This window comes from Sorex araneus, chromosome 2 (genome assembly GCF_027595985.1).
Source record: "Sorex araneus isolate mSorAra2 chromosome 2, mSorAra2.pri, whole genome shotgun sequence".
Taxonomy (NCBI): domain Eukaryota; kingdom Metazoa; phylum Chordata; class Mammalia; order Eulipotyphla; family Soricidae; genus Sorex; species Sorex araneus.
The window spans coordinates 220,422,899-220,447,692 of record NC_073303.1 but is presented as its reverse complement, the minus strand read 5'-3'; the positions used below and the strand labels follow the sequence as shown (position 1 = coordinate 220,447,692).

The window sequence follows — 24,794 nt, the reverse complement described above, 5'->3', positions numbered from 1 at the left end:
AAATAGAACCATTGTTTCATGATGCACTTTAGCTAAGAATGCAGTCAACTTGAGATAAAATTGCAAGAGTTTTATGAATAAGGTCATTTTCATGGGAGATAGGAGGCTTTCAAAGAGCAAGCCAACCCAACTAGACACTGTCACACTGTCGCACTGTCATCCTGTTGTTCATCGATTTGCTCGAGCGGGCACCAGTAATGTCACCATGGTGCCAACTAGACACTAGTTGAGACAATTGCACGAAAGGTGATTTGATTCTCTTAGCTGCAACTAACTTAGTTTCTCCTATTTGGAAATTCCTTTCAGGTTTCATCACTGAACTTCCCCTTTTCTTTCAGATCTACTGACACTCAACAATGAAAAACAAAACCACATTGACCGAGTTTATCTTGCAGGGCCTCACAGATCAACCTGAACTTCAGGTAATGGTCTTCATCTTTCTGTTCCTGGCCTATCTGCTAAGTGCTCTAGGTAATCTGACCATCATCGTACTCACTCTGATAGACCCCCATCTCAAGACTCCCATGTACTTCTTCCTCAGAAATTTCTCCTTCTTAGAAATTTCGTTCACATCCATTTTTATTCCTAGACTTCTAACGAGTTTGATAACAGGGATTAAAGTCATCAGCTTTGCTGATTGCTTGACCCAGTATTTTTTTGCTATATTACTTGGGGGAACAGAGTTTTACCTCCTGGCTTCTATGTCCTATGACCGTTACGTTGCCATCTGCAAACCCCTCCATTACCTGAATATCATGAACCACAGAGTCTGCTTACAACTTGTTTTCTGCTCCTGGCTGGGGGGACTCTTATCTATCTTGCCCCCATTTGTCCTGGTGATGCAAATCGATTTCTGTGGCTCCAATGTGCTGAATCAATATTACTGTGACTTTAGACCCTTCATTAAGGTTGCCTGCTCAGACACAAGCCTCTTAGAGCTGATAGTCAATATCTTGGCGGTTTTGACTCTGGTGGTAACTCTGGGACTGGTGATACTTTCTTACACATACATTATCAAAACAATCCTGAAGATTCCTTCTGCTCAGCAAAGGAAAAAGGCATTTTCCACTTGTTCCTCTCACATGATTGTCATCTCCCTCTCTTATGGAAGCTGCATCTTTTTATACCTTAACCCATCACCCAAAAATGCAGGTAACTTTGATAAGGAAATATCTCTGCTCATGACTTCAGTTAGCCCTTTGTTGAACCCATTTATTTATACACTAAGAAATAAACAGCTAAAACAAGCTTTTAAGAACACAGTTAAGAAAATTACAAAGTTATAAAAACCATAGTTTATGTTAATAAAATGTTTCAATATTTTAATCCATTTTATTTACATATAGTAGCTACATTCATTGTATCTACTATGGTTAAAATGATATGCTGGACACTTAGAAATATTAAAAACAGGATTCAAAGTTTCTAGGGCCCATCAATCTAGTATCATGGTATACAAAAAACATTAGATATAATCAAACAGTAAATGCTGCTACAGAGCAATAAATGAATCCTACAAGAAAAATTGATGGAGAAATGGAACGGGTGGAGGATGGGTACTTGATCATTGTATGACTGAAAAGTAATCACAAAAGTTTTTAAGTCTGTATCTGTATCTCACAGTGATTCATTAAAATATATATATATTAAATAAATAAATAATTGAGACAGTTAATTTTTACTTTTGACTTCAGTGGACATATCACTTGTAAGGTGAAATTTGATGACAATAGACAGATGAATTCAGAGCGAAAGGTAAGAAGTCAAATAAAAAAGATATTTATTGTTCATTAAGTTAGTAAGACATTGTTTAGATAAGCTAATATATAAGAAAAAAATATTGGGGCTGGAGCGATAGCAGAGCAGGTAGGGCATTTGCCTTGCAAGCAGCCAACCCAGGTTCGATTCTCAGCATTCCATATGGTCCCCTGAGCACTGCCAGGAGTAATTCCTGAGTGCAGAGCCAGGAGTAACCCCTGTGCATCACCAGGTGTGATCCAAAGAGAAAGAAAGGAAAGAAAGAAAGAAAGAAAAGAAAGAAAGAAAGAAAGAAAGAAAGAAAGAAAGAAAGAAAGAAAGAAAGAAAGAAAGAAAGAAAGAAAGAAAGAAAGAAAGAAAGAAAGAAAGAGGGAGAGAGAAAAAGGAAGAAAGAAAGAAAGAAAGAAAGAAAGAAAGAAAGAAAGAAAGAAAGAAAGAAAGAAAGAAAGAAAGAAAGAAAGAAAGAAAGAAAGAAAGAAAGACATTATCCAATTAATTTAAGAGAACATAATAGAGCAGAAAATAGAAATACTCTTATGTATAAGATGTACACAAGATATGTACAAGTTATTCATAAAGAGTAACTTTTAGACAAATGATAAAAACTTATTATCAAGATCCATAAAGTTAAAGAGAAATACAATCCTTTTCAAAGGATTGTGTTTAAGTATATTGAAATGTTAAGCACTATATTCAAAGTCACAGTCACAGTCATTCCGTTGCTCATCGAGTTGCTTAAGCGGGCACCAGTAATGTTTCATTGTGAGACTTATTGTTATTGTTTTTGGCATATCAAATACACCACGGGTAGCTTGCCAGGCTCTGCCTTGCAGGCGCGATACTCTCAGTAGCTTGCCGGGTTCTCCAAGAAGGGCGGAGGAATCGAACACAGGTTGGCAGAGTGCAAGGAGAACTCCTTACTGCTGTGCTATCGCTCCAGCCCAACACTATATTAAAGGAAATTAGACTCATGTATTGACTGTGAAAAAAGAATCACAGATTGAGCAGGAGTTGGCAGGGGAGTTCTAATAAATATTCTTTTCACAATATACAGTCAGTGTTAATTTTATGGAATGTTTTCTCAGAAAATAAGTATAAGTACTTCATATTTACACTTGTATGTCATCAAAAAAAATTTTGACTATTAATAAAAATAGTGAGTATACATATATAAATATTAAAATATATACCTAATTTTCAAGTTTAAAAACAATAAGCAAATATATGGCACTTGGGTTAGAAAGATAGTTAGTGCTCATGCCTTGTATACAGTCAACACTGGTTTGATCTTTGACAGTCACCAGAGCATCTCCAAGTACAGTCTTGGAAACCCCTACGGACCTCCATATATGACCCTGAAAGCTCCCAAGCCTCACCAGGATGGTCCAAGTAATCCTAAGAGCAAAAGATGTGAGCAGCAGCACTGCAACCTCTGCCCTATACCTTTAGCTGCCAGCTAGTTAGCTGAGAATCACCAGGGCGGCCCCCAAATTCCTAAGCACTTCTTGAGTGTTACATCCAAAAGATATATATATATATATATACACACACACATATATGCACATATATGTGTGTGTGTGTGATAGCACAGTGGGTAGGGTGTTTGCCTTGCATGCGGCCGACCTGGGTTCGATTCCTCCGTCCCTCTCGGAGATCATGGCAAGCTACCGAGCTACCAAGAGTATCCAGCCCACACGGTAGAGCCTGGCAAGCTACCTGTGGCATATTCATACGCCAAAAACAGTAACAAGTCTCACAATGGAGACGTTACTGGTGCCCGCTCGAGCAAATTGATAAACAATGGGACGACAGTGCAACAGTGATATATATGTGTGTGTGTATACATATGCATACATATATGTGTCTACAGGTTTATCTATGTATATGTGTATATATTCAATCAGCATTTTCAAAGTATATACAACACTCAAGGACTATATAGTGCTGTGAAAATTCACAAATATGCAACTTTTTTGGATCACTTTTTATTATTATTAACTTTTATTAAGATAACTTTTTAAAATGACTAAACATTAATATATTTTAGGATTATGATGCTATCACAACACAACTACCACAGAGTACCAATTTCACCCCATCGAAATCCACTGCACACATTCAGGTCCTTGTTCACACTGTTGCTAACCTCAGTTCTGTAATCTAGTCTAAGACTATACTCTGAAGTCTTTTCACAAGATCTTGTCTATCCCATTGCTTTATTTCTCATGTTCACATATGAGTAATAACTGATCATTTATAATTATTTATCATTCTATTTTGTCATATTTATCATTCCAGTGCTCCAGTATTTATCATTCTCCTTCTGACTTATTTGACTTAGATGATCGTCTCCAATTTCATCTATGTCATAGTAAGAGCAAAATTTCCTCTTTTCTTATAGCTGGTTAGTAATGCATTGTGTATATATTTACATATTGGTATGTATATCTATGCATATCTATATGTGTGTATTATATATGTACATATACCATATCTTATTAACTACTTATGTCTGTTGAGGACTGGGTTGCTTCCAGATCATTGCAACTGTTAACAGCACTACAATGTACATATTTTTATCAAAAAAAAAAAGGGTTTTGTGTTTTGGGGATACATAGGAGTGGATTTGCTGAATCCTATAGTTCATCTATTTTTAATATTTTGAGGAATCTCCATGTCTATTTTCAAAGAGGCTGAAGCAGTTTACATTCCTACAAACAGCAAATAAGGATACCTTTATTACCATGTCCCTGCCCAGCACTATTTTTTCTGTCATCTTTGTTTTGTTTGTCTGTTTATTGTTTAGTTAATATACTATAATAGTATTGACACTTATGTTACTGATGTACAAAGTTAATGCACATCCCCATTGCAAAATGCCAAGACCCTCCATCACTCTCTCTCTGGGTTTTTTTCCACATAGGACATTTTTTTCTGGTTGATGACTCACGATTGTTTTGATTTGAATTCCATGATAATCAGGAAGATGGACATTTTCTCATGGTTTATTGATTATTCTTATGTCTTCTTTAACATAGTGTTCACTTAGCTGTGCTCCCATAGCTTGTTGATGAAGTTGTTTTTTTGTTGCAGTTATTGATTTTTGCATTAGCCTATAAATGTTGGATGTAAGCTTTTTTCTTTTTTGATCTATCACATGTAAACATTCTCTTCCAATCACTAGGATGTTTTTGCCTATGTTTTCTTCAAGGTATTTTGTGGAATCAGGTCAGACAAATATTTAATCCATTTCTGAAATTAACTTTTGTGTCTGATATTATAGTAGTCTGATTTTATTCTCTGGCACTTTGATAATCAGTTTCCCAGCATCATTTGTTTCTTCCTCCAATTTATGTTAATTACTTCTTTTTTATAAATGAACTGTATATGTAAGGGGTTATCTTTGGGCTCTAAATGATATTTCACTTATCTGAGTATATACTATATCAACAAAAAGATTAAAATCATATGGTTATATTAATAGATGCAGAGAAAGCTTTTGACAAGATTTAACATCCATTCATACAAAAAAAATCAACAAATAGGAATAGAAGGGAGATACCTCGAGATAGTGAAATCCATATATAACAAAATCACATCAAACATATTGACATAGCAGAGTACTAATCACTATACAATCATGACGATATTCAATAGTTAAAAACTGAAAGCCTTTTCTCTGAGGTCAGGCACATAGAAGAAAAGTGCATGTTCTTCACTATTATTATTTGGTATACTTATTGAAGTTTTTGACAAAGAAATAAAATCAAGGAAAGAAATCAAAGGTACCCAAATTGGAAGAGTTTTAATTATCACTACTTGCATATATAATACTATACATGTAAAACCTTGAATCATTCATTCAAAAACTCTTAGAAACAATAAATCAGTAGAGTATAGTAGCAGAATACAAGCTCAACACATAAAAATTGGTTGCATTTATATTGCTAATAATGAAGAAGAGAAATAATTAAGATAGACAGCCCCATTTAAGATGGTGTTCAGGGGCTGCAGTGATAGTACATTGGGTAGGGCGTTTGTCTTGCAAGTAGCCGACCTGGGTTCGATTCCCAGCATCCCATATGACCCCCCAAGTACCGCCAGGGGTAATTCCTGAGTGCACAGCCAAGAGTAACCCCTGTGCATCACTGGGTGTGACCCGAAAAGCAAAAACAAAATAAAATAAAATAAAATAAAATAAAATAAAATAAAATAAAATAAAATAAATGGTGTTCAACTGAAATCTCCAGGCTTTATCAGAGTCCGTATGGGCTACTTCCCCCCTCTTCCCTGTACTTCTGGAAGGTCTGGCAGTCACATCCACACCCCAAGGCTACCACCCAGTTAAAAATTTAACTCCAGCTGTACCACCCAGTTAAAAATTCTGGACTTCCTGGAGCAACATCTCCAAACTCTACAACACTGATAATCCAGGAGCAGCACCGTAGATTGGATGGGTTGTAACATAGAAGGCAACCAATCTCAACTAACCCAAAAGTAACACAGAATGCTTAATCTGCAACAACATTTTAGTAGTCCCTCAAACAAGGACTTAATGTCCCATGATGAGATATAACAATTTACACTAATTTTTCTTTTAAGGAAATATTCTTTGATCATTTTTAGCAATTTTTTTGAAAATAAACAATATAAAATAGATTATCTGGGCCTGCTATGAGGGCAGGCTTTAGGTGTAGATGGGAAAATTAAAGACAATAGTGAAGGGAAGGTGATAATGGTGGTGAGGTTGGTGTTGAAATACTGAATGTCTATAACAAATCATCATGAACAACTTTGCAAATCATGTTATAGGTGTTTATATAAAATGTAGGAGGTAATTTACATATATAGGCCTTATCTATTTCATGTAAACTCAAAAATATATTAGCACAGAATTTCTTTTATTATTTTATTTTCAGAAGGTTATTCACATTAATTGATTACATTCAATATTTCAACGCCAATCCCACCACTATTACACCTTCCCGCCACCATTATTTCTAATTTTTCCAACATCGTGCAAGCCTGACTGCAAAGGGGCAGATGCTAGGTAATTTCTTTTCTGTTGCTTACTATGAATATCATAAGAGGTTGTGCAGCTGCAAAAGCAGCTGTGCGCTTCTGGAATTCTAAATTTGTAAATGGTTGGGGTCCAGAGACATCTCTGTAGGGAGTTAATCCATTTTGAGATTCATTTGGGAGTCTCTGGATCATGACCTTTGATGCCCTGAGTCGCACAGATCGTGAGCATGACAGCCAGGACCCAAAGCGAACAGGAGAAAGATGGGAAGAGGCAGCCAGTCTCCACTGCCACCATGTGAGCCTGGAGTCTTAGTCCCCGAACCTGCGTACCTGGGTTTTGTTTCTGGAAGCTCATGGGTTTCATCTGCAGTGGGCAGAGAGGACACACTTGCTCCATCTGTGGTGCCCCAGTGGAATTGGCTCCGTAAGGGGTCCGGAGAGATCTCTAGCGAGCTGCTATCTTCCTGGATTCACAGTTGTGTGTCTAGAACAAGGCCATGGATACACTGAGATGGCACCCTGGATATGACAGCCAGGATCTCACATGGGCGGGGAAACAGGAAGGGATGTCCACTGCCCCAATGTTGCCTGGAGTCTTAGGCCCTGAACTTGCATACCTGGGTTTTGCTTCTGGAAGCTTGTGACCGCTAGGGTTTCATCTGCAGTGGACAGAGAGGGCATGCCCGCTCCATCTGAGGTAGCACAGAATTTCTTTAAAGGTCTTATTAAAGAAAGCTGATGGGCTGAAGCGATAGCACAGCGAGTAGGGCAGGGCGTTTGCCTTGCATACGGCCAACTGGAGTTCAATTCCCAGCATCCCATATGGTCCCCTGAGCACCGCCAAGAACAATTCCTGAATGCAGAGCCAGGAGGAAAAGCCCTGTGCATTGCCAGCTGTGACTCAAAAAGCAAAAAATAAATAAATAAATAAAACTCAGGCCATTAAAAAAAAAAAGACAGGTGAGAATAAACAAACAAACCAAAAAAAACGAACAACCTTAATTCAGGGCTGGAGGATAGCACAGCGGGTAGGGCTTTTGTCTTGCACTCGGGTGACCTGGGTTCGATTCCCAGCATCCCATATGGTTCCCTGAGCACCGCCAGGGGTGGTTCCTGAGTGCAGAGCCTGGAGTGACCCCTATGCATCGCCAGGTGTGACCCCCCCAAAAAAACAGGTGAGGCATGATTATTATTAAAATGAGATCCAAATCACTGTCACTGTCACTGTCATCCCCTTGCTCATTTGTTCCAGCGGGCACCAGTAATGTTTCTCATCGTGAGACTTTTTACTGTTCTTGGCATATCCAATACGCCATGGGTAGCTTGCCAGGCTCTACCGTTGGGGCGCGATACTCTCGGTAGCTTGCCGGGCTCTCCAAGAGGGGCGGAGGAATCGAACACAGGTCGGCCACGTGAAAGGCGAACGCCCTACTGCTGTGCTATCATTCGGAGATCCAAATATGAAATAAAATTAAGTACAATATAATTTCAATTCCAGAGTTGAGAATTTACTTAATGTAAATAATAGTAAACATTTAATATATTGTACTAAGGGTTTTTATTTCCTTTTTTACATAGGTAAAATGCAAAAATTCTATAGTAGTAGCACTGTAGCACTGTCATCTCATTATTCATCGATTTGCTCGAGTGGGCACCAGTAACGTCTCCATTGTGAGACTTGTTACTGTTTTGGGCATATTGAATACACCACCGGTAACTTGCCAGGCGCTGCCATGCTGGCAGGATACTCTCAGTAGTTTGGCAGGTTCTCCAAAAGGGACAGAGGAATCGAACCCAGGTCAACCATGCGCAAGGCAAAAGCCCTACCCGCTATGACATCCCTCTAGTCCGTAGTAGCAAAAAAATTAAATTAAATGATAGTACATGAGATGTAGCACTGTAGCACTGTCGTCCCGTTGTTCATCGATTTGCTCCAGCGGGCACCAGTAATGTCTCCATTGTGAGATTTGTTGTTACTGTTTTTGTCATATCGAATATGCCAAGGGTAGCTTTCCAGGCTCTGCCATACGGTTGGAATAGTCTCAATAGCTTCCCGGGCTCTCTAAGAGGGACAGAAATAAATAAATAAAATAAATTAGGAGCCAAAATATCAAATACATAGAAATTAACAAAAGATGTGAAAAACTTGTTAGAATTGAAAACGTCACTACTGAAAGAAATAGATGACACAGGAAACGAAAAATATTTCATGGGTTAGAGTAATTAACATTGTCAAATGAACCTTTCTACCTGAACATATTCTATTTAACCCTTATCAAAATTCAAATGACCTTCTTTAAGCACTCTACTAAAACTCTTAACATCATCAGCAGTAATCCTGGTTTGGCCCAAACCTCCCTGTTCCTCCCAAAAATAATGCATCTGTAGCTTTTTTAGAATAAGTAAAGTTGCAAGGTACCATGGTTATTAGTCACTCTACAGAACAGAAGAGTTAGAGGTTAAGAGTGAAATAAGATGCAAACCACAGAACCCAAAACGGGAGAGAGAGAGAAAGAGAGAGAGAGGGAGAGAGAAAGAGATAGAGAGAGAGCTAAAGGGAATAAGGGAATGCCCTGCCACAGAGACGAAGTGGGGTTGAGGGGACAGGGTGGGGGTGGTGGGAGGGATACTGAGACCATTTGTGGTGGAAAATGGGCACTGGTGGAGGGATGGGTACTCGACCATTGTATGACTGAAACACAAGCACGAAAGTTTGTAAGTCTGTAACTATACCTCATGGTGATTCACTAATAAAAAAATTATTTTAAAGAATGAAATAAGTGATAGAGGAAAATAGATATCTGGAAGAATCAAAAACCCCTCGTGAGCACTTCTCTGAGTACTGATCAGCATACATATGTAAGAAAATTAATTAACTGAGGTAAGAGAAGAGTCATCCAAAAGAATTGCAGAAAGAAACATTCTAAACTGAAGACTAGAAATGTTTCCTATCCACACAGGCCAATTAAAAAATATCATGATTTGCTTGTATTCTCTGATATACATTCTCTGTTCCTCTCAGAGAGCCCAGCAAGCTACTGAGAGTACCCTGCCAGCACGGAAGAGCCTGGCAAGCTCCCTGAGGTGTATTCGATATGCCAAATACAGTAACAATAACAGGCCTCATTCCCCTGACCCTGAAAAAGCCTCCAATTGTTGGGAAAGATGAGTAAGGAGAGTCTGCTAAAATCTCAGGGCTGGGATGAATGGAGACGTTGCTGGTGCCCGCTAGCTCGAGCAAATGGATGAGCAAGGGGATGACAGTGATACAGTGATACTTTGTATTATTCAGAGTGATTTGCCTCAGTTTGGGAGAGGGAAAAATCGGTTCTAGTTCATCATAGCACAGATTAACACAGAACCTAAAAGATAAAACCTTTTTAAGCAATTCCAAATCTATCAGAACTATCATAAAATATTTTACAAGGGTACAGGTTAAAAAAACACTGATCTTCAAGAAGGTAAAAAAATGATGCAAAAAAAAATTACTGGTTGTGCAACGAAACAGAAAAATATAACCCATAAGGGGATCAATACAAATAGATTACAGATGTCACAAACAATGTATATGAAATAAAATGTCAAATCTATTATAACTACACTTATATTAAAGGAGAGGAGCCAAAGCAGTACTACAGTGGGTAGGGCACTTGCCTTGCATGTGGCCAACCAGGATTCAATCCCTGACGTCCTATATGGTCCCCTGAGCACCTCCAGGGTCAGAGCCAGGAGTAACCACTGAGAATTCCTGGGTGTAACACAAATCACCACTACCCCCCAAAAAAAAAAGATGATAAGAGATCTACCGTGTTAAGTAAAATAGGAACCTTGTTAAAAAGATTAAAATCAAACTTGTAGAGAGAAAAACTGCATTTCTGAGAAAAATATATATTGAATACTTTTAATTATTGGTTAGAGAAACTCAAGTATAGCTCATCAGTAGAGCACCTATCTAGCAAATGTGAATGAAACCTGTGAGGCCTTGAGTTGGATTCCGCAGTAACACGCCATATCACAAAGTGCTATTTTAGTGGCTCTGTTGCTTAGGATGCCTGGTGATTTTCTGCATATCCTAATCAAGTGTTTATATGAGATCCCTTAAATGACAGTGTGAATCTTCATATTAAAAAGAAGAGGGGAAATTTTTTAACTGCATTTTTAAATGCCACTTTAGATTATTCAAAATAAATTATTTTTTAAAATATTTTTTATTAGAGAATCACCATGAGGTAGTTATAGACTTACAAACTTTCGTGCTTGCATTTCAGTCATACAATGGTCGAGTACCCATCCCTCCACCAGTGCCCATTCTCCACCACCAATGGTCCCAGCATCCCTCCCACCACCCATACCCCGTCCTCCCCCCCACCCCACCCCACCTCTGTGTCAGGGCATTCCCTTTTGCTCTCTCTCTCTCCTTTTGGGTGTTGTGGATAGATTTATCCTTTAATAATACTACAGGGATAAAATTAACACTGTCACTGTATCACTGTCTTCCTGTTGCTCATCGATTTGCTCTAGTGGTTGCCAATAATGTCTCCATTCGTCTCTGTCGCATTCAGAATCAAGGGAATGAGGCCCATTATTGTTACTGTTTTTGGCATATTGAATATGCCATTGGGTAGCTTGCCAGGCTCTGCCGTTCGAGATTCTGCATCACTCTCTTCCAGGAGCTTTGTTTCATAGAAAAATTAACACATATAAGAAAAATTACCAAATAAAACAGAAAAAAATAAAAATCTAACAGAGCATTAGATAACTGACACAAAGTCAGGAAGACTGATACAGTGTGTCACTACAGTCTCCTCAAAAGAAGTGAAATGGAGGATGAAAAAGTATTAGAAGAATAAGTGAATATATTTCAAAAAGTCACAAAAGTTTAGAAGTGGAAAGACCCTCATCACAATGAATATGAAGAAACAGCAATTTTTTCAAAGTAGCTTAAATATAGCTATAAATAAAATATTATTAGAGTATAGTTTTCTCAAAATATGTTCCCAAGATGTGTCATTTGTTGTACAATTATTATGAGTAAAGGTCACTCGAGAACTTGAAGGATCAAGAGGAACCTTTAGTTTGTTTTTGTGTTTTTTGTTTGTTGAGGGGGGGTCATACCAGGAGATGCTCCTGGATCTGAACTCAAAGATATTGGCAGCTCTGGCAACCACATGAGGTGCCAGGCATTAAATCTAGGACCCAAGAGCAAGACCGTTATAGAATCTGTAGAACCCCTCAAGATCAATTTTTTAACTATCACAAATAAAAACTTGAAAGTATTAATTGTTAAGAACTAAGGGTTAAGATAGATAAAGGAGATGGAAGGATGGGAAATTTATGGGACTTGCTTCCCCTTGTAGATCTCTTACATGTGCAATTAATTTTTCTTTATTCTCATTAAATAGTCTTTACTTGCTTACTTGAAAAGAAGGAAAAGGGATAAAACTCCAAGTCAGGCAGCACAAGGAGAACACCAAGTATAAAGTCTTATTTTATAGAACTCTGGGATATATTTTTCTATTTTGCATCAAGATGGAAATATTTGAACATTAATTTTGAATGCAGTTATGCTTTTAGTATTTCCACTGCCTTCAAAATTCATTTGTGAACTACTTTTCAAACTACTTTTTAAATTTTCTATAGATACTACAGTTTCTTTATCAACTCATCTGTTCTCAGGCATTTGGGTTATTTCTGGATCATGACTACTGTGAACAGTGATACAATGAAGATAGGAGTGCATTTGTATTTATGATTTTAATTTTTTGTGCTCTTGGAGTGGATGCTAATTATTTCTAGGAAATATGGAAGGTCAATTCTTAATTTTTGGATAAGTATCCATATTGTTAGGGCTGGAATGATAGCACAGCGGTAGAGCGTTGGCCTTTCACGCGGCCGACCCCTGTTCGATTCCTCCGCCCCTCTCGGAGAGCCCGGCAATACTCTCGATACTCTACTGAGAGTATCGAGCCCACACAGCAGAGCCTGGCAAGCTACCTGTGGCATATTGGATATGCCAAAAACAGTAATAATAAGTCTCACAATGAGAGACGTTACTGGTGCCCGCTCTAACAAATCGATGAGCAACGGGATGACAGTGACAGTGACATCCATATTGTTGTCAATACAGGCTAAAAAAATGATAATACAAGGTGGATGAAGGTTACTTTTTCCTTCACATCCCCACTATAACCAATCGTTTCCATTATTTTTGATGTTACACTTCTCGTTGGTTATATTTATTGGTTTGCATTTCCCTGATGGTAGTGATAAAGCACACACTTCCTTTGGCTATTGGCCATCTGTATGTCTTTTTTAAAGAAGTGCCTATTCGGCTTCTCTCCCAATTTTTTGATAGGGCTATTTTGTTGTTGTTGTCATTGTTATATGTTTGAGAGCTTTATAAATATTCGGTATTACTGCTAAGAGTGAATTCACATTGAGTGAATCTTTTCTCCAATTCAGCAGAATGTCTGTTTTGGTTTTTTAGGCCATCACTGGTGATGCTCAGGGGTTACTCCTGGCTCTGCACTCAAGAATCACTATTGTGGTCTGAGAGACCATATGGAATGATGGGTCTTGAACTTGGGTTGGTATATGCTGAATTTTATTATTCAGTACCAAATATTATTCTGGTACCAAAAGAATACCAAAAATATCCCTAAAAATAAGGCAATCACCTTAACCACCATACTCTCTTCAGTCCAAAGTGTTCATTTTTTTAGTTTTCTTTTCTTTCTTGGTGCAGAGCTTCTTGGTATGATGTAGCTATATTTATTTATTTTTGCTTCTGTTCTCTAAGTCAATGCTATTGAATCATTCAAGGTACATCTGAAGTCACTATCATGGAGCATTCGGCATGTTTTCCTTGATATATTATATGAATTCAGATCTAATATAAAAGTCTCTAATTCATTTTAACTAATTTTTGTGTATTATATGTTAGAAATCCTGGTATAATTTTTTTGCAGATGACTACCCAACACCAGTTGAAGAAGCTTTTCTTGTTCTACTTTATCCTCCTAGGTAATTTGTCAATAACTAGTGGCCCATATATCATTTTGTTAATCTCTGAGATGGCAATTTTATTCCACTGGTCTGAAAATCTGTCTTCATTTCAGTACCACACAATTTTGATTACCTTTTAGTATAAATTTGATGAAAGGAAAGCTAACCCAGATGGGTTTATAAGTAAGTACTTCCAAGCCATCTAAGAGGACAGTTTTATCCTTCCCTAACTCTTCCAGAAAAATCAAAGACTCATAAATTCTCCAAAACATTTTCTATGAGGCAAATATTATTCTGGTACCAAAAGAATACCAAAAATATCCCTAAAAATAAATAAAAAGTGGGGCTGGAGCTTTAGTACAGCTTTAGTGCAGGACATCTGCCTTGCATGTGGCCAACCCAGGTTTGATTCCCAGCATCCCATATAGTCCCCTGAATACTGCTAGGAGTAATTCCTGAGTGCAGAGCCAGGACTAATCACTGTGCATTTCGAGGTGTGACCCAAAAGCATAAATAAATAAATAAGGAAAGAAAAGAAAAGAAAAGAAAAGAAAAGAAAAGAAAAGAAAAGAAAAGAAAAGAAAAGAAAGGAAAGGAAAAGAAAAGAAAGGAAAGGAAAAGAAAAGAAAGTGAAAAGGAAGAAATTACAGATCAATATCTCTGAAGAACATAGATACAAAGATCCTCAACAAATGTTAACAAATGGAATTCAACAATACACCAACAATCAAGTAAGACTTATTACAAGATAGAAAGATGGTTCAATATACACCGGCATGTATTTAAAATGTGATACAGAATATTAATACAAGAAAAATTTAATCTTATCTCAGTAGTTTCAGAGAAAGCATCCAACAAGATCCAACACCCATTTGTTTGAAATATCAAGGAAAAAAAGGGTATATAAGGAACTTTCCTAGTAAAGTTAAGGTTTTATTCAGCAAAGCCCCACCCTTATACATCAGCTACCATCATATTCGATAGTTAAAAACTGAAAGTCTTTCCACTAAGATCAGGCACAAGATGAAAATGTCCACTCTTTTTTTTTTGCTTTTAGCCCCTTCTATTTTTAGCTCTAGCCCCTGTGCTATCACTCCAGCCCCCCAAAATGTCCATTCTTATTACTGTTACTTAATATAGTATTGGAAGTCATTGCCACAGCAGTTAGGCAAGAAAAATAAATTCAGTTGGTTTATTTAGAAAAACTATCACAATATGATAGACATAGAAAATCCTAAACATTTTCAATATTTCAAAAACATCCTATAAATGAATCTATAGTAAGGAGGCAGACTACAAAGTTTCCATTTACATATGCAAACAATGAGGCAAAAAAAGGGGTTTTGGTTTTGAACATCTGGCAGTATTCAGGGTTTACTCCTGGCTCTGTGCTCAGGGATGATCCTGGCAGTGCTCAGGAGACTATATGTAGTGCCAGGGTTTGACCCCTGGTTCAGTTACATGCAAGGCAAGTTCCCTATCTGCTGTACTAACTCTCTGGTACAAGAGAGAAACTAAGTCTCATAAAAGTTGTACCTAAAAAAATAAAATATGAACTTAACAGAGGGGGTAAGAGACTCATAGGAAAAAACCATAAATCATTATTAAAATGTATAGAAGAAAAGTAAACAGAGCACAAACCCTGTTCATTAATTGTAATTACTAACATCATTAAAAATTACAATCCTACACAAATCACTACACAGATATGCGTATCATATGGAATTTGCAATCTCCAAATTCCCAAGGTATTCTGCTTTTTAATTATACATAGATAGTAAGTTTTACGTGGAGTAGTAAAACTCTCTCAATAACCAGAGAAATTAAATTTGAAATTTTGATTGTAGTAAATCTTTTGGGCATTGTTAAAGAGTATAGAAGAACAAAAGGGGGAAAGTAGGGTTTCTGTTTAAAAAAATGTATAGTCTCTATTCAGACTGGTCACATCTCTACTCTTCAGTTTCTTCATCTGTGAAACAAAAAGTATGGCCATTTTCTTTTAATTTTATTTAAGACTTATGTCTAAGGCAAATTCTATATATGTACATATATGTAATATTAGAGTGGCTAATTAAAAAAAGAAAGATTCATCAAAGAAATGGTAATAGGATTCTGATGACATCAGACATTCTGCGTCTCTGAGGACATTATTCCCATTGCTACTTGCCATTCGTTAGTAACTTTAGAAACTTGCTCACCAAGGACTATTTTGTTTTTCACTTGCATTTTCCCTATGCACTTCTAGTAGAATAAACATATAAAATATATGTTGTCATTACATACTTTGCAGGGAAACCTGCCTTTCTGAAGAGGGAGATCAGATGTACCCCTCTAAAAAAGATATTGAGAAACCAGTTTTCATCTCTGCACCACCTTTTTGTTCCTGAATTTGCAAGGGAAATTGGAAAATTTAGTATCAGATGCCATTTTAGACTTGATGAGGGAAGAGCAGACAGAAAATATGTGATCGTGTGTACGTGTGTGTTTGTGTGTATGTATGTGTGCACTAGGCTTTGAGCTAAGGAGGTTGTGATGATAGAGACATAATGCACGTAAACCTCTTCAACAATTTATCTTCAAATTGTGATTCCCTCAAGGACCTCTGATAAAGAATTGTCAGAAAAGACGATTCTCAAAAAATTAGGAATTGAGCTCCCATTTGACCCAGCAATACCACTCCTGGGAATATATCCTGGAGAAGCAAAAAGGTATTGTAGAAATGACATCTGCATTTGTATGTTCATTGCAGCACTGTTTACAATAGCTAGAATCTGGAAAAAACCAGAGTGCCCAAAAACATATGAATGGTTAAAGAAACTTTGGTACAGCTACACAATGGAATACTATGCAACTGTTAGAAAAGATGAAATTTGTATATAAGTGGATCTACATGGAAAGTATCATGTTAAGTGAAATGAGTCAGAAAGAGAGAGACAGACATAGAAAGATTGCACTCATCTGTGGAATATAAAATAACAGAGTGGGAGACTAACACCCAAGAGTTGTAGAGATAAGGACCAGGAGGTCTGCCCCACAGCTTGGAAACTGGCCTCACATGCTGGGGCAAAAGGCAGCTCAGATAGAGAAGGGAACACCAAGTAGAGGATGTTGGGAGGACCCATTTGGGTTCGAAGATGAAAACTGAAAGTAGACTATAGGCCAAACATGAAGGTCACTCAGTATCTCTATTGCAGGCTACAACACCCAAAAGGAGAGAGAACAAAAGGGAATGCCCTGCTGCAGAGTCACGGTGGGATGGTGGGGGGTGGGGTGGAGGTGGTGAGAGGGATACTGGGATCATTGGTGGAGGTGAATGGGCACTTGTGGAGGGATGGGTAAAGGATCACTGTATGAGTGAAATGCAAACACAAAAGTTCATAAGTTTGCAACTGTACATCACAGTGATTCTCTAATAAAAATTTTTTTAAAAAAAGAATTGTCAAAAAAGTAAGTATATGATTGCCATAACATATTTACAGTATATTATTAGTCAGTCTAATGAGTAGTTGGTTCTAAAATACAAATATCAGTTCATTGGTTCTTCGGAAAGATAACCAATAATCACGTCTAATGTGGGGTTCTAAAGTGTCCTAAAATAATATAAAATTCAAATTTTCTTGCATTGGATTCCTAATTCCTTAAAGGTGTCAGACATAACTATATTAAGATGGCTATTTCATTTAGAAAAAAATTAAGGGCAATGAATAAGACACTGCTACACAATATCCACTATGGTCAGAGAAGTAAAATACAATCAGCATTATAAGTTACCTGGCACAGACATCACTTTATTGTCCACCTGTTATTTAAGTCCTTTTGCCACCTTTTGATAGTGAAAGTGGAGGGGAACAGAGCTGGAGAACATTCAATTTTTTTAAATCTCAACTAATCATTTATGTAGTTTCTGATCTAAATAAAGACTGATGATTATTCAAAACACAACTCAGTTTATGTTTTACTAAGTTTACTCTTTATTCACTAAATAAGAATTTGGTGAAGAAAAAGGCAGAATCATTCCTCTTCTAACTCTTTTTTTTCTTTATTTATTTTTAATTAGTGAATCACCGTGAGGGTACAGTTACAGATTTACTCATCTTTGTGCTCTTGTTTCCCTCATACAAAGTTTGAGAACCCATCCCTTCACCAGTGCCCATTCTCCACCACCAGTAAACCCAGCATCCCTCCCACCCTCCCCAATCCCATCTCCCCCTACCCTGCCCCACCACTGTGGCAGGGTATTCCTTTTTGTTCTCTCTCTCTAGTTAGGTGTTGTGGTTCAGCAAGAAAGGTGTTGAGTGGCCACTGTATTCAGTCTCTAGCCCACATTCAGCCCGCATCACCCTTCCCCTGCATGGCCTCCGACCACATTATACTTGGTGATCCCTTCTCTGTCACTCTTCTAACTCTTAAAGTAATAGAGAAATTAGGTAGTTCTGCAGAGATTAAGTCATCAAGGCCTTTCTGTTAATGATTGTTGAAGATATTACTTATGAGAAGAGGGTAATAGAATTTGTAATCTATTTAATGAAATTTTCAGACTTTAATTCAAACTTAATTAAATTAAATTAATTTTTAAAACTTAATTAATTTTTAAAACTTAATTAATTTTTAAACTTCACATCTCAAGGGTTAATTGAAATATATTATGTTGATATTCTTCAAATAAAAGCCAAAATTAAGCATATATTTATACATAGATATAATATGAAACTACTAGTTTAACTACATTGTCAGAAATAGTTTTAACAAGCTTTATAGTTAAAACATAATATTACTGAAAGCTGACATATATCCTATCAGGCATTTAAAATATTAAATTCATACGTTTTAAATGAGGCCAGGGATAGAAATGTGCTCTGAGTTTATTCCTGAATCCATAAAATAAAATGATAATTTTAAAATATTAATCTGCTTTACAGAGCATTTCTACTTGCTATATAGAGTGTTGACTAATTCATGAATAGCTTAATAAAGCCAATTACAGCTCTTTTTTAAAAAATGCTACTATGGTTGAGTTCACCAGTCTCTAGCAAGAGTTCACACATCTTTTCCAGCCAATATCAAGATTAAAACTTTGATAAAATAAACAAAAATAATTTTAGATTCTATAAATTCCTATCAGAGAAAGACAGCTGGATTTACAATAGTAGTAGCCAGTGTAAGTTCTTAAATTTGTCTACAATGGAAGAGAAGGAAATAATAAGGAAAATAAGTAGTGAGAGAAGAAAATTAAGAGATCAGAAATAAATATTATCTATCATTTATCTTGGCCTATCATAGTATTCTGGCAACTATATCACAATACACAATCTCTCCAGAAAAGAATTTCTTTCATGAACTAAGTGACGTATTTACCTGTTTCCAAAGTCTGTGAACCCTGAATAATACAACTTGGTATCAGCTGCTGCAACTTTTGTAGAAAGAAATAAACCTATAGAACCTGAGTGAACACAGGCATATATTAGGAGCTACAACTCAAGTGATTGGCAAAGAATAAGAAAAGAACATTTATCACCTCAAATCCAAAGTTTTATTTTCATTCTGACAACAGAGTGATAAAATTATGAAGAAATGAAAATATTATCTCCTATTGGTATCCTAAAAACTCTTTGAAAGACCTTCTTCACTTTATCACTAATCTGTAATATTATTACAGAGTAATATTATACTCTGTGAGCAATACGTGCTTAGTAATTATTTATTTGAATGAAAAAATCTAAATTATTTATTTGAGTAATGGAAAAACAAAGAGCAACCTAATGTATTCTTGATTCACTATTCGTAATACACAAACAAAGAATTGGTTAGCTCATAAGAAATTAGTTTTCCCGATTGTCTGCCTTAGAGGCAGGGGAAAGAGTGAGATGGGCGGGTAGGGGGATACTGGGGACTTTGGTGGTGGAAGACGTGCACTGGTGGAGGATTGTATGACTGAAACTCAAACAGGAAAGCTTTGTAACTGTACCACATGGTGATTAAAAAATAATAAAATAAAATTAACATTCTAAATTTTAAAAAAGTAATGTGGAGTTCATGCCCAATTCAATCAGCTTAATCAGTGGCTGAATGAATAAATAGCAGTACTCCTTTTTTTTTTTTTTTTTTTTTGCTTTTTAGGTCACACCCAGCAATGCAGAGAGGAGAGGTTACCCCTGGCTCATGCACTTAGGAATGACTCCTGGTGGTGCTTGGGGGACCATATGGGATGCTGGGAATCGAACTCGGGTTGGCCACATGCAAGGCAAACACCCTACCTGCTGTGCTATCACTCCAGCCTCAATAGCAGTACTCTTACATTAAAAAAAGAAGAAGAAATTAGTTTCTCCCTCTCCCATGAGGAAATATATAGATTTTTCTTGACAAACTTGAATCTTTCCTATTTTTTAATTTCCTCTAATAAAGTTATAGTTCAATATAGTTCAATATATAGCTCAATATGATGTAAAAATGTATTCACCAGATCTACTTTTATAGGATGGATACCTAAGAGCTGCTGCTTAAATTATGAATTTCAATGATGGTAAGTTTCGCCATGAAAAAGAAAGGATTTTCCAGATTTCTGAGAAAATGTAAATTCAAATACAGGAAGAGTTAAAACCTTCTCAAATTGCTGAGAAAGTAGGAGACTTTACAAAGATTGTCTTTTACATGTCCGTTTGTTTCTGGGTGCTGCTTGGGTAAGGTACATATATCAAAACCCAAAGAACACAAATAGCAGAACTAGAGATCATTGAAACATTAGTGGGGGAAGTGATTTGAGAGGAAAAGCAGACAGTTCTCAAAAAAGTCATTAAAACATTACCTTGAGATAGATTCTGAAGGGGCTGGAGCCACAGCACAGCGGGTAGGCATTTGCCTTAAAAGCAGCAGACCTGGGTTCGATTCCTCCATCCCTCTCAGAGCCTGGCAAGCTAACGAGAGCATCCTGCCCACACGGCAGAGCCTGGCAAGCTACCTGTGGTGTATTCGATATGCCAAAAACAGTAACAAGTCTCACAATGGAGACATTACTGGTGCCTGCTCGAGCAAATGGATGCGTAAGGGATGACAGTGATACAGTGATACAGATTTTGAAGGCTTAGCAATATAAACTCAGAGTCGATCAGGCTCCCAAAGAAAGCAAATACTGAAGATCACTCCTTCAGGTTCTTTTCAAGTCCCAATCTACCAAAACAGAACTAAATCTGGCTTAAAAACTGGTTTCAGAAGCATTTTCTTTATATTGCCTCAGAAAACTTGTTAAAGAATCCCCCAAATAACTTGGAAATACTTTCATTTAAAACACCAAAGATGCTTTTAAAATTTTAGTGACCTCTAGGTACTTTCTCAAGGATCTAGACTCCCTAAAATGACTTTATTTGAAGAAAAGGGAAAAGGACATTCAGTTGGTGTTTGTTTTTTTTGTTTGTTTGTTTTTTCTTTTTGGGTCACACCCAGCTTTGCACAGGGGTTATTGCTGGCTCTACACTCAGAAATTACTCCTAGTGGTATTGGGGGACCATATGGGATGCTGGGAATTGAACTCGGGTCAGCTGCATACAAGGCAACACCCTACCCGCTGTGCTATCACGCCAGCCCCAGGACATTCAGTTTTGTTAGGTATTGTAAAATTATCCTCCAGAAAGCTGTATTTCCTCCAGCATGTAAGAGTTTGTTTCCCTACAGCTTCACCAACAGAGAGTGTTGGATATCTATTCTTTAAGTATTTGTTTATCTCATACAAATAATATATTCATGTTGGTTTTTAGTATAAAAATAACATTTAAAAGAGAAATATATTTTAGCTTAATATCAGGTGAAAAGATATGCATCTTTGTATTTTAAGTTTTGTATCTGCCTACTAATAGATCCTTTGGAGTGCAAAAGTAAAATTAATATTTACAAATCAGTGTGCTTCTGTTAAAATTTAATATGTGATGGTAGGCATAAAAAATTGTTAAAAGCCAATTGACTGTACAACCAGAAGAAAAAGCATATGGTGAACAATAAACTTTGATATGTCTGTATAGGAAACAATTATAACAAATGTAAGACTCTGATGGAGGATAATGAGAGAGGCTTTGCATGTGTGGAGACAGAAGCTATATGGGAAATATCTAACTCCTCCTCAATTGTGCTGTGACACTAAAACTGGTCTTTAAAATGCTTAGTTTTTAAAATACAATAAATATTTTAAATACAGTGAAAACCTCTCTTGTTCCAGAGAGATAATACAGAGAGATAATTGTTTGAGGTATTTTCAACCCTTGTTTGATTCCTGATACTACATACCAGCAACTACCAGGAGTGACATCTGAGAACAGAGACAGGAGTAAGCTCTGAGCACTGATGGAAGCCCCAAAATTAAATTAAAGAGACTAATTAACAGATAGTTGCTTTTTTTTAAAAAAAAAATGGTCTCACCTTTCAGTATCTGCAATGCAAACTATAAAACCATAATGCCCAAAGGGAGAGAGAGAGTGACAGAGAGAGAGAGAGAGGGGAGGGAGGGAAACAGAGGGAGGGAGGGAAGGAGAGAGAGAGAGAGAGAGAGAGAGAGAGAGAGAGAGAGAGAGAGAGAGGTGCCTGCCATGGAGGCAGGCAGAGGGGAGGCAGAAGAGAAACTAGGAACATCGGTGTGGGAAATGTACGTAGGTGAAGCAATGGTGTTAGAACATTACATGACTGAAACCCCATCGTGAACAACTTTGTAACTGTGTATCTCACAGTGATCCAATAAAAAATAAATGAATAAAATTTTAAAATTAAATGGCTTCAGTAGTCTGACAAGGAAAGGTGCTACAAAAAACTTTCTATTACAAACCAGCTTTCACCTGCTAAAAAGGCAAAATCTACATCCCTAAGTAAAAATTTGAATACTGTATATCAGACATATGTTTTTCTTGATGTTGTTTCCAGACTATGTAAAGGATTTCTAGACGATGTAAAGCCTATGAGTGAGCTAGCTTGTTGGGATGTTGTGATTCAGGTTCTCGTGCTAGATTCTAACGACATTTCTCTCTTCTAGTCAAATCCCTCTTGGCTTGGTTCGAGATAGTGATGAGAAATCATACAGCAGTAACAACGTTCATTCTTCTGGGATCGACAGATGACCCGTATCTACAGGTTCTAATTTTTATATTTTTGTTCATCACCTACATGTTGAGTATGGCCGGAAACATCTTCATCATCACCCTCACACTTTTGGATTCACATCTTAATGTATTTTTTTCCTCCAAAATTTCTCTTTACTCAAAGTTTCATTCACCACTGTCTGTATTCCAAGATTCCTGTATAGTATGACCACGGGAGATAACACTGTCAGCTATAATGTGTGTGCCACCCAAATATTTTTGTTGTTGTTGTCCTTTTTGTGTCGACAGAATTTTTTCTTCTTGCTGCCATGTCCTATGACCATTATGTGGCCATTTGTAAGCCTCTACACTACACAACCATCATGAATAACAGAGTCTGTACTATAGTCGTCCTTTTTCATTGGGTTGCTGGCTTACTGATTATCCTCCCACCTCTCAGCCTGCGTCTGCAACTAGAATTCTGTGACTACACTGTGATTGATCTTGTTGTCTGTGATGCCTCTCCAATTTTACAGATAACCTGTTCAGACACAGTGTTAATCGAAAAAGTTATTCTGGCTTTTGCTGTGCGAACACTCATAATTACCTTGCTGTGTGTGGTCCTTTCTTATGCATACATCATCAAAACCGTTCTAAGATTTCCTTCCACCCAACAAAGGAAAAAGGCCTTTTCCACCTGCTCTTCCCATATGATTGTGGTTTCCATCAGCTATGGCAGTTGCATCTTCATCTACATCAAACCTTCAACAAAGGAAGGAGTAGCCATTAATAAGGTAGTGTCTATACTCACTACTTCAGTTGCCCCTTTGCTTAATCCATTCATTTGTACACTTCCAAACAAACAAGTGAAAGATGCTTTCAAAGACACAGTAAAACGGATTCTATTTCTCACCAAAAACTAAGATGCTATTGATGGTTTCTGAGGCTGTTTTACTAAATTTAAATCTAAACAACTCCAAGTGATATTCATGAATTTACCAAATAAATAGTTTCTTCCTGTGTTGTAGTATATCATGCTAGTCGTCTCCCCAGAACATCTTCTCTTATAATTTAATAGCCAAAAATAAAACTTCTTATTTCCCCTACTCTTAGTCTTACTGTTTTCAGAATGTCTTCTCCATAAGTGCGTGTTCTAAAGGCTGATTTCCAAAATGATCAGTCTCACGAAAAAAATTCAAAAATATAAAGTTGTATTTTGGGATATATAAACTTCTCATAAATTAGAATAACAATGTCCAGAGACCACTTTTTATGTGTTCTAAGTATTTTAATACATAGCTTCTAATTACACACCAAAAAAAGATTCTTGGGAAAAGCTTAAAAAGTGAACTCAGGGGCTGGAGCGATAACACAGCAGGTAGGGCGCTTGCCTTGCACGTGGTCGACCCCGGTTCGATTCCAAGAATCCCATATGGTCCCCCGAGCACCGCCAGGAATAATTCCTGACTGCAGAGCCAGGAGTAACCCCTAAGCATCGCCAGGTGTGACTCAAAAAGCAAAAAAAAAAAAAGTGAACTTAGAGGAAACTCCAGATGGATCCTTCTTGTTTTACTTTCAATCATTTTATTGAAGAAATATTATATTACTACGTTTCAGGTATAAATTAAAATCAGCATGAAGTTTACCACTTCATGGTATACTTAAAAGTTAAAAGTCCACTTATTTCACCATACATGTGATTCCTTTCACCTGATTTGCATATCCACTTTTTCCCTTCCTTTCTAGTAGCCATTTTATTAGTCAGATCATCTAAAAGGTCATCTCTGTTTTATTTAATTCATCCATTTTGGGGTCAGTGAGAAGTAGTTGTTAATGAAACTGCTTCAAAATCAGAAGAGATAACCACAAGTTAATGTTTTGAGTCAATGTTCCTACTGGCCATTCTGGCAGTAATTTGGGTTTACAGCACTAGGAAACCTGATGTGACTACAAAAG

At 37.0% G+C, this 24,794-nt stretch overlaps 1 protein-coding gene and 1 pseudogene across 1 annotated transcript; both read left to right on the top strand.

Annotated features, from left to right (window-relative positions):
• The first annotated feature begins 356 nt into the window (after window positions 1–356).
• Window positions 357–1,286, top strand: LOC101541665 (olfactory receptor 6C4-like). The gene has a single exon (XM_012935137.2). It carries the CDS (start codon window positions 357–359, stop codon window positions 1,284–1,286), a length of 930 nt encoding a protein of 309 aa, XP_012790591.2.
• Window positions 1,287–22,824: 21,538 nt separating this feature from the next.
• Window positions 22,825–23,761, top strand: LOC101541924 (olfactory receptor 6C2-like; annotated as a pseudogene).
• Window positions 23,762–24,794: the final 1,033 nt, after the last annotated feature.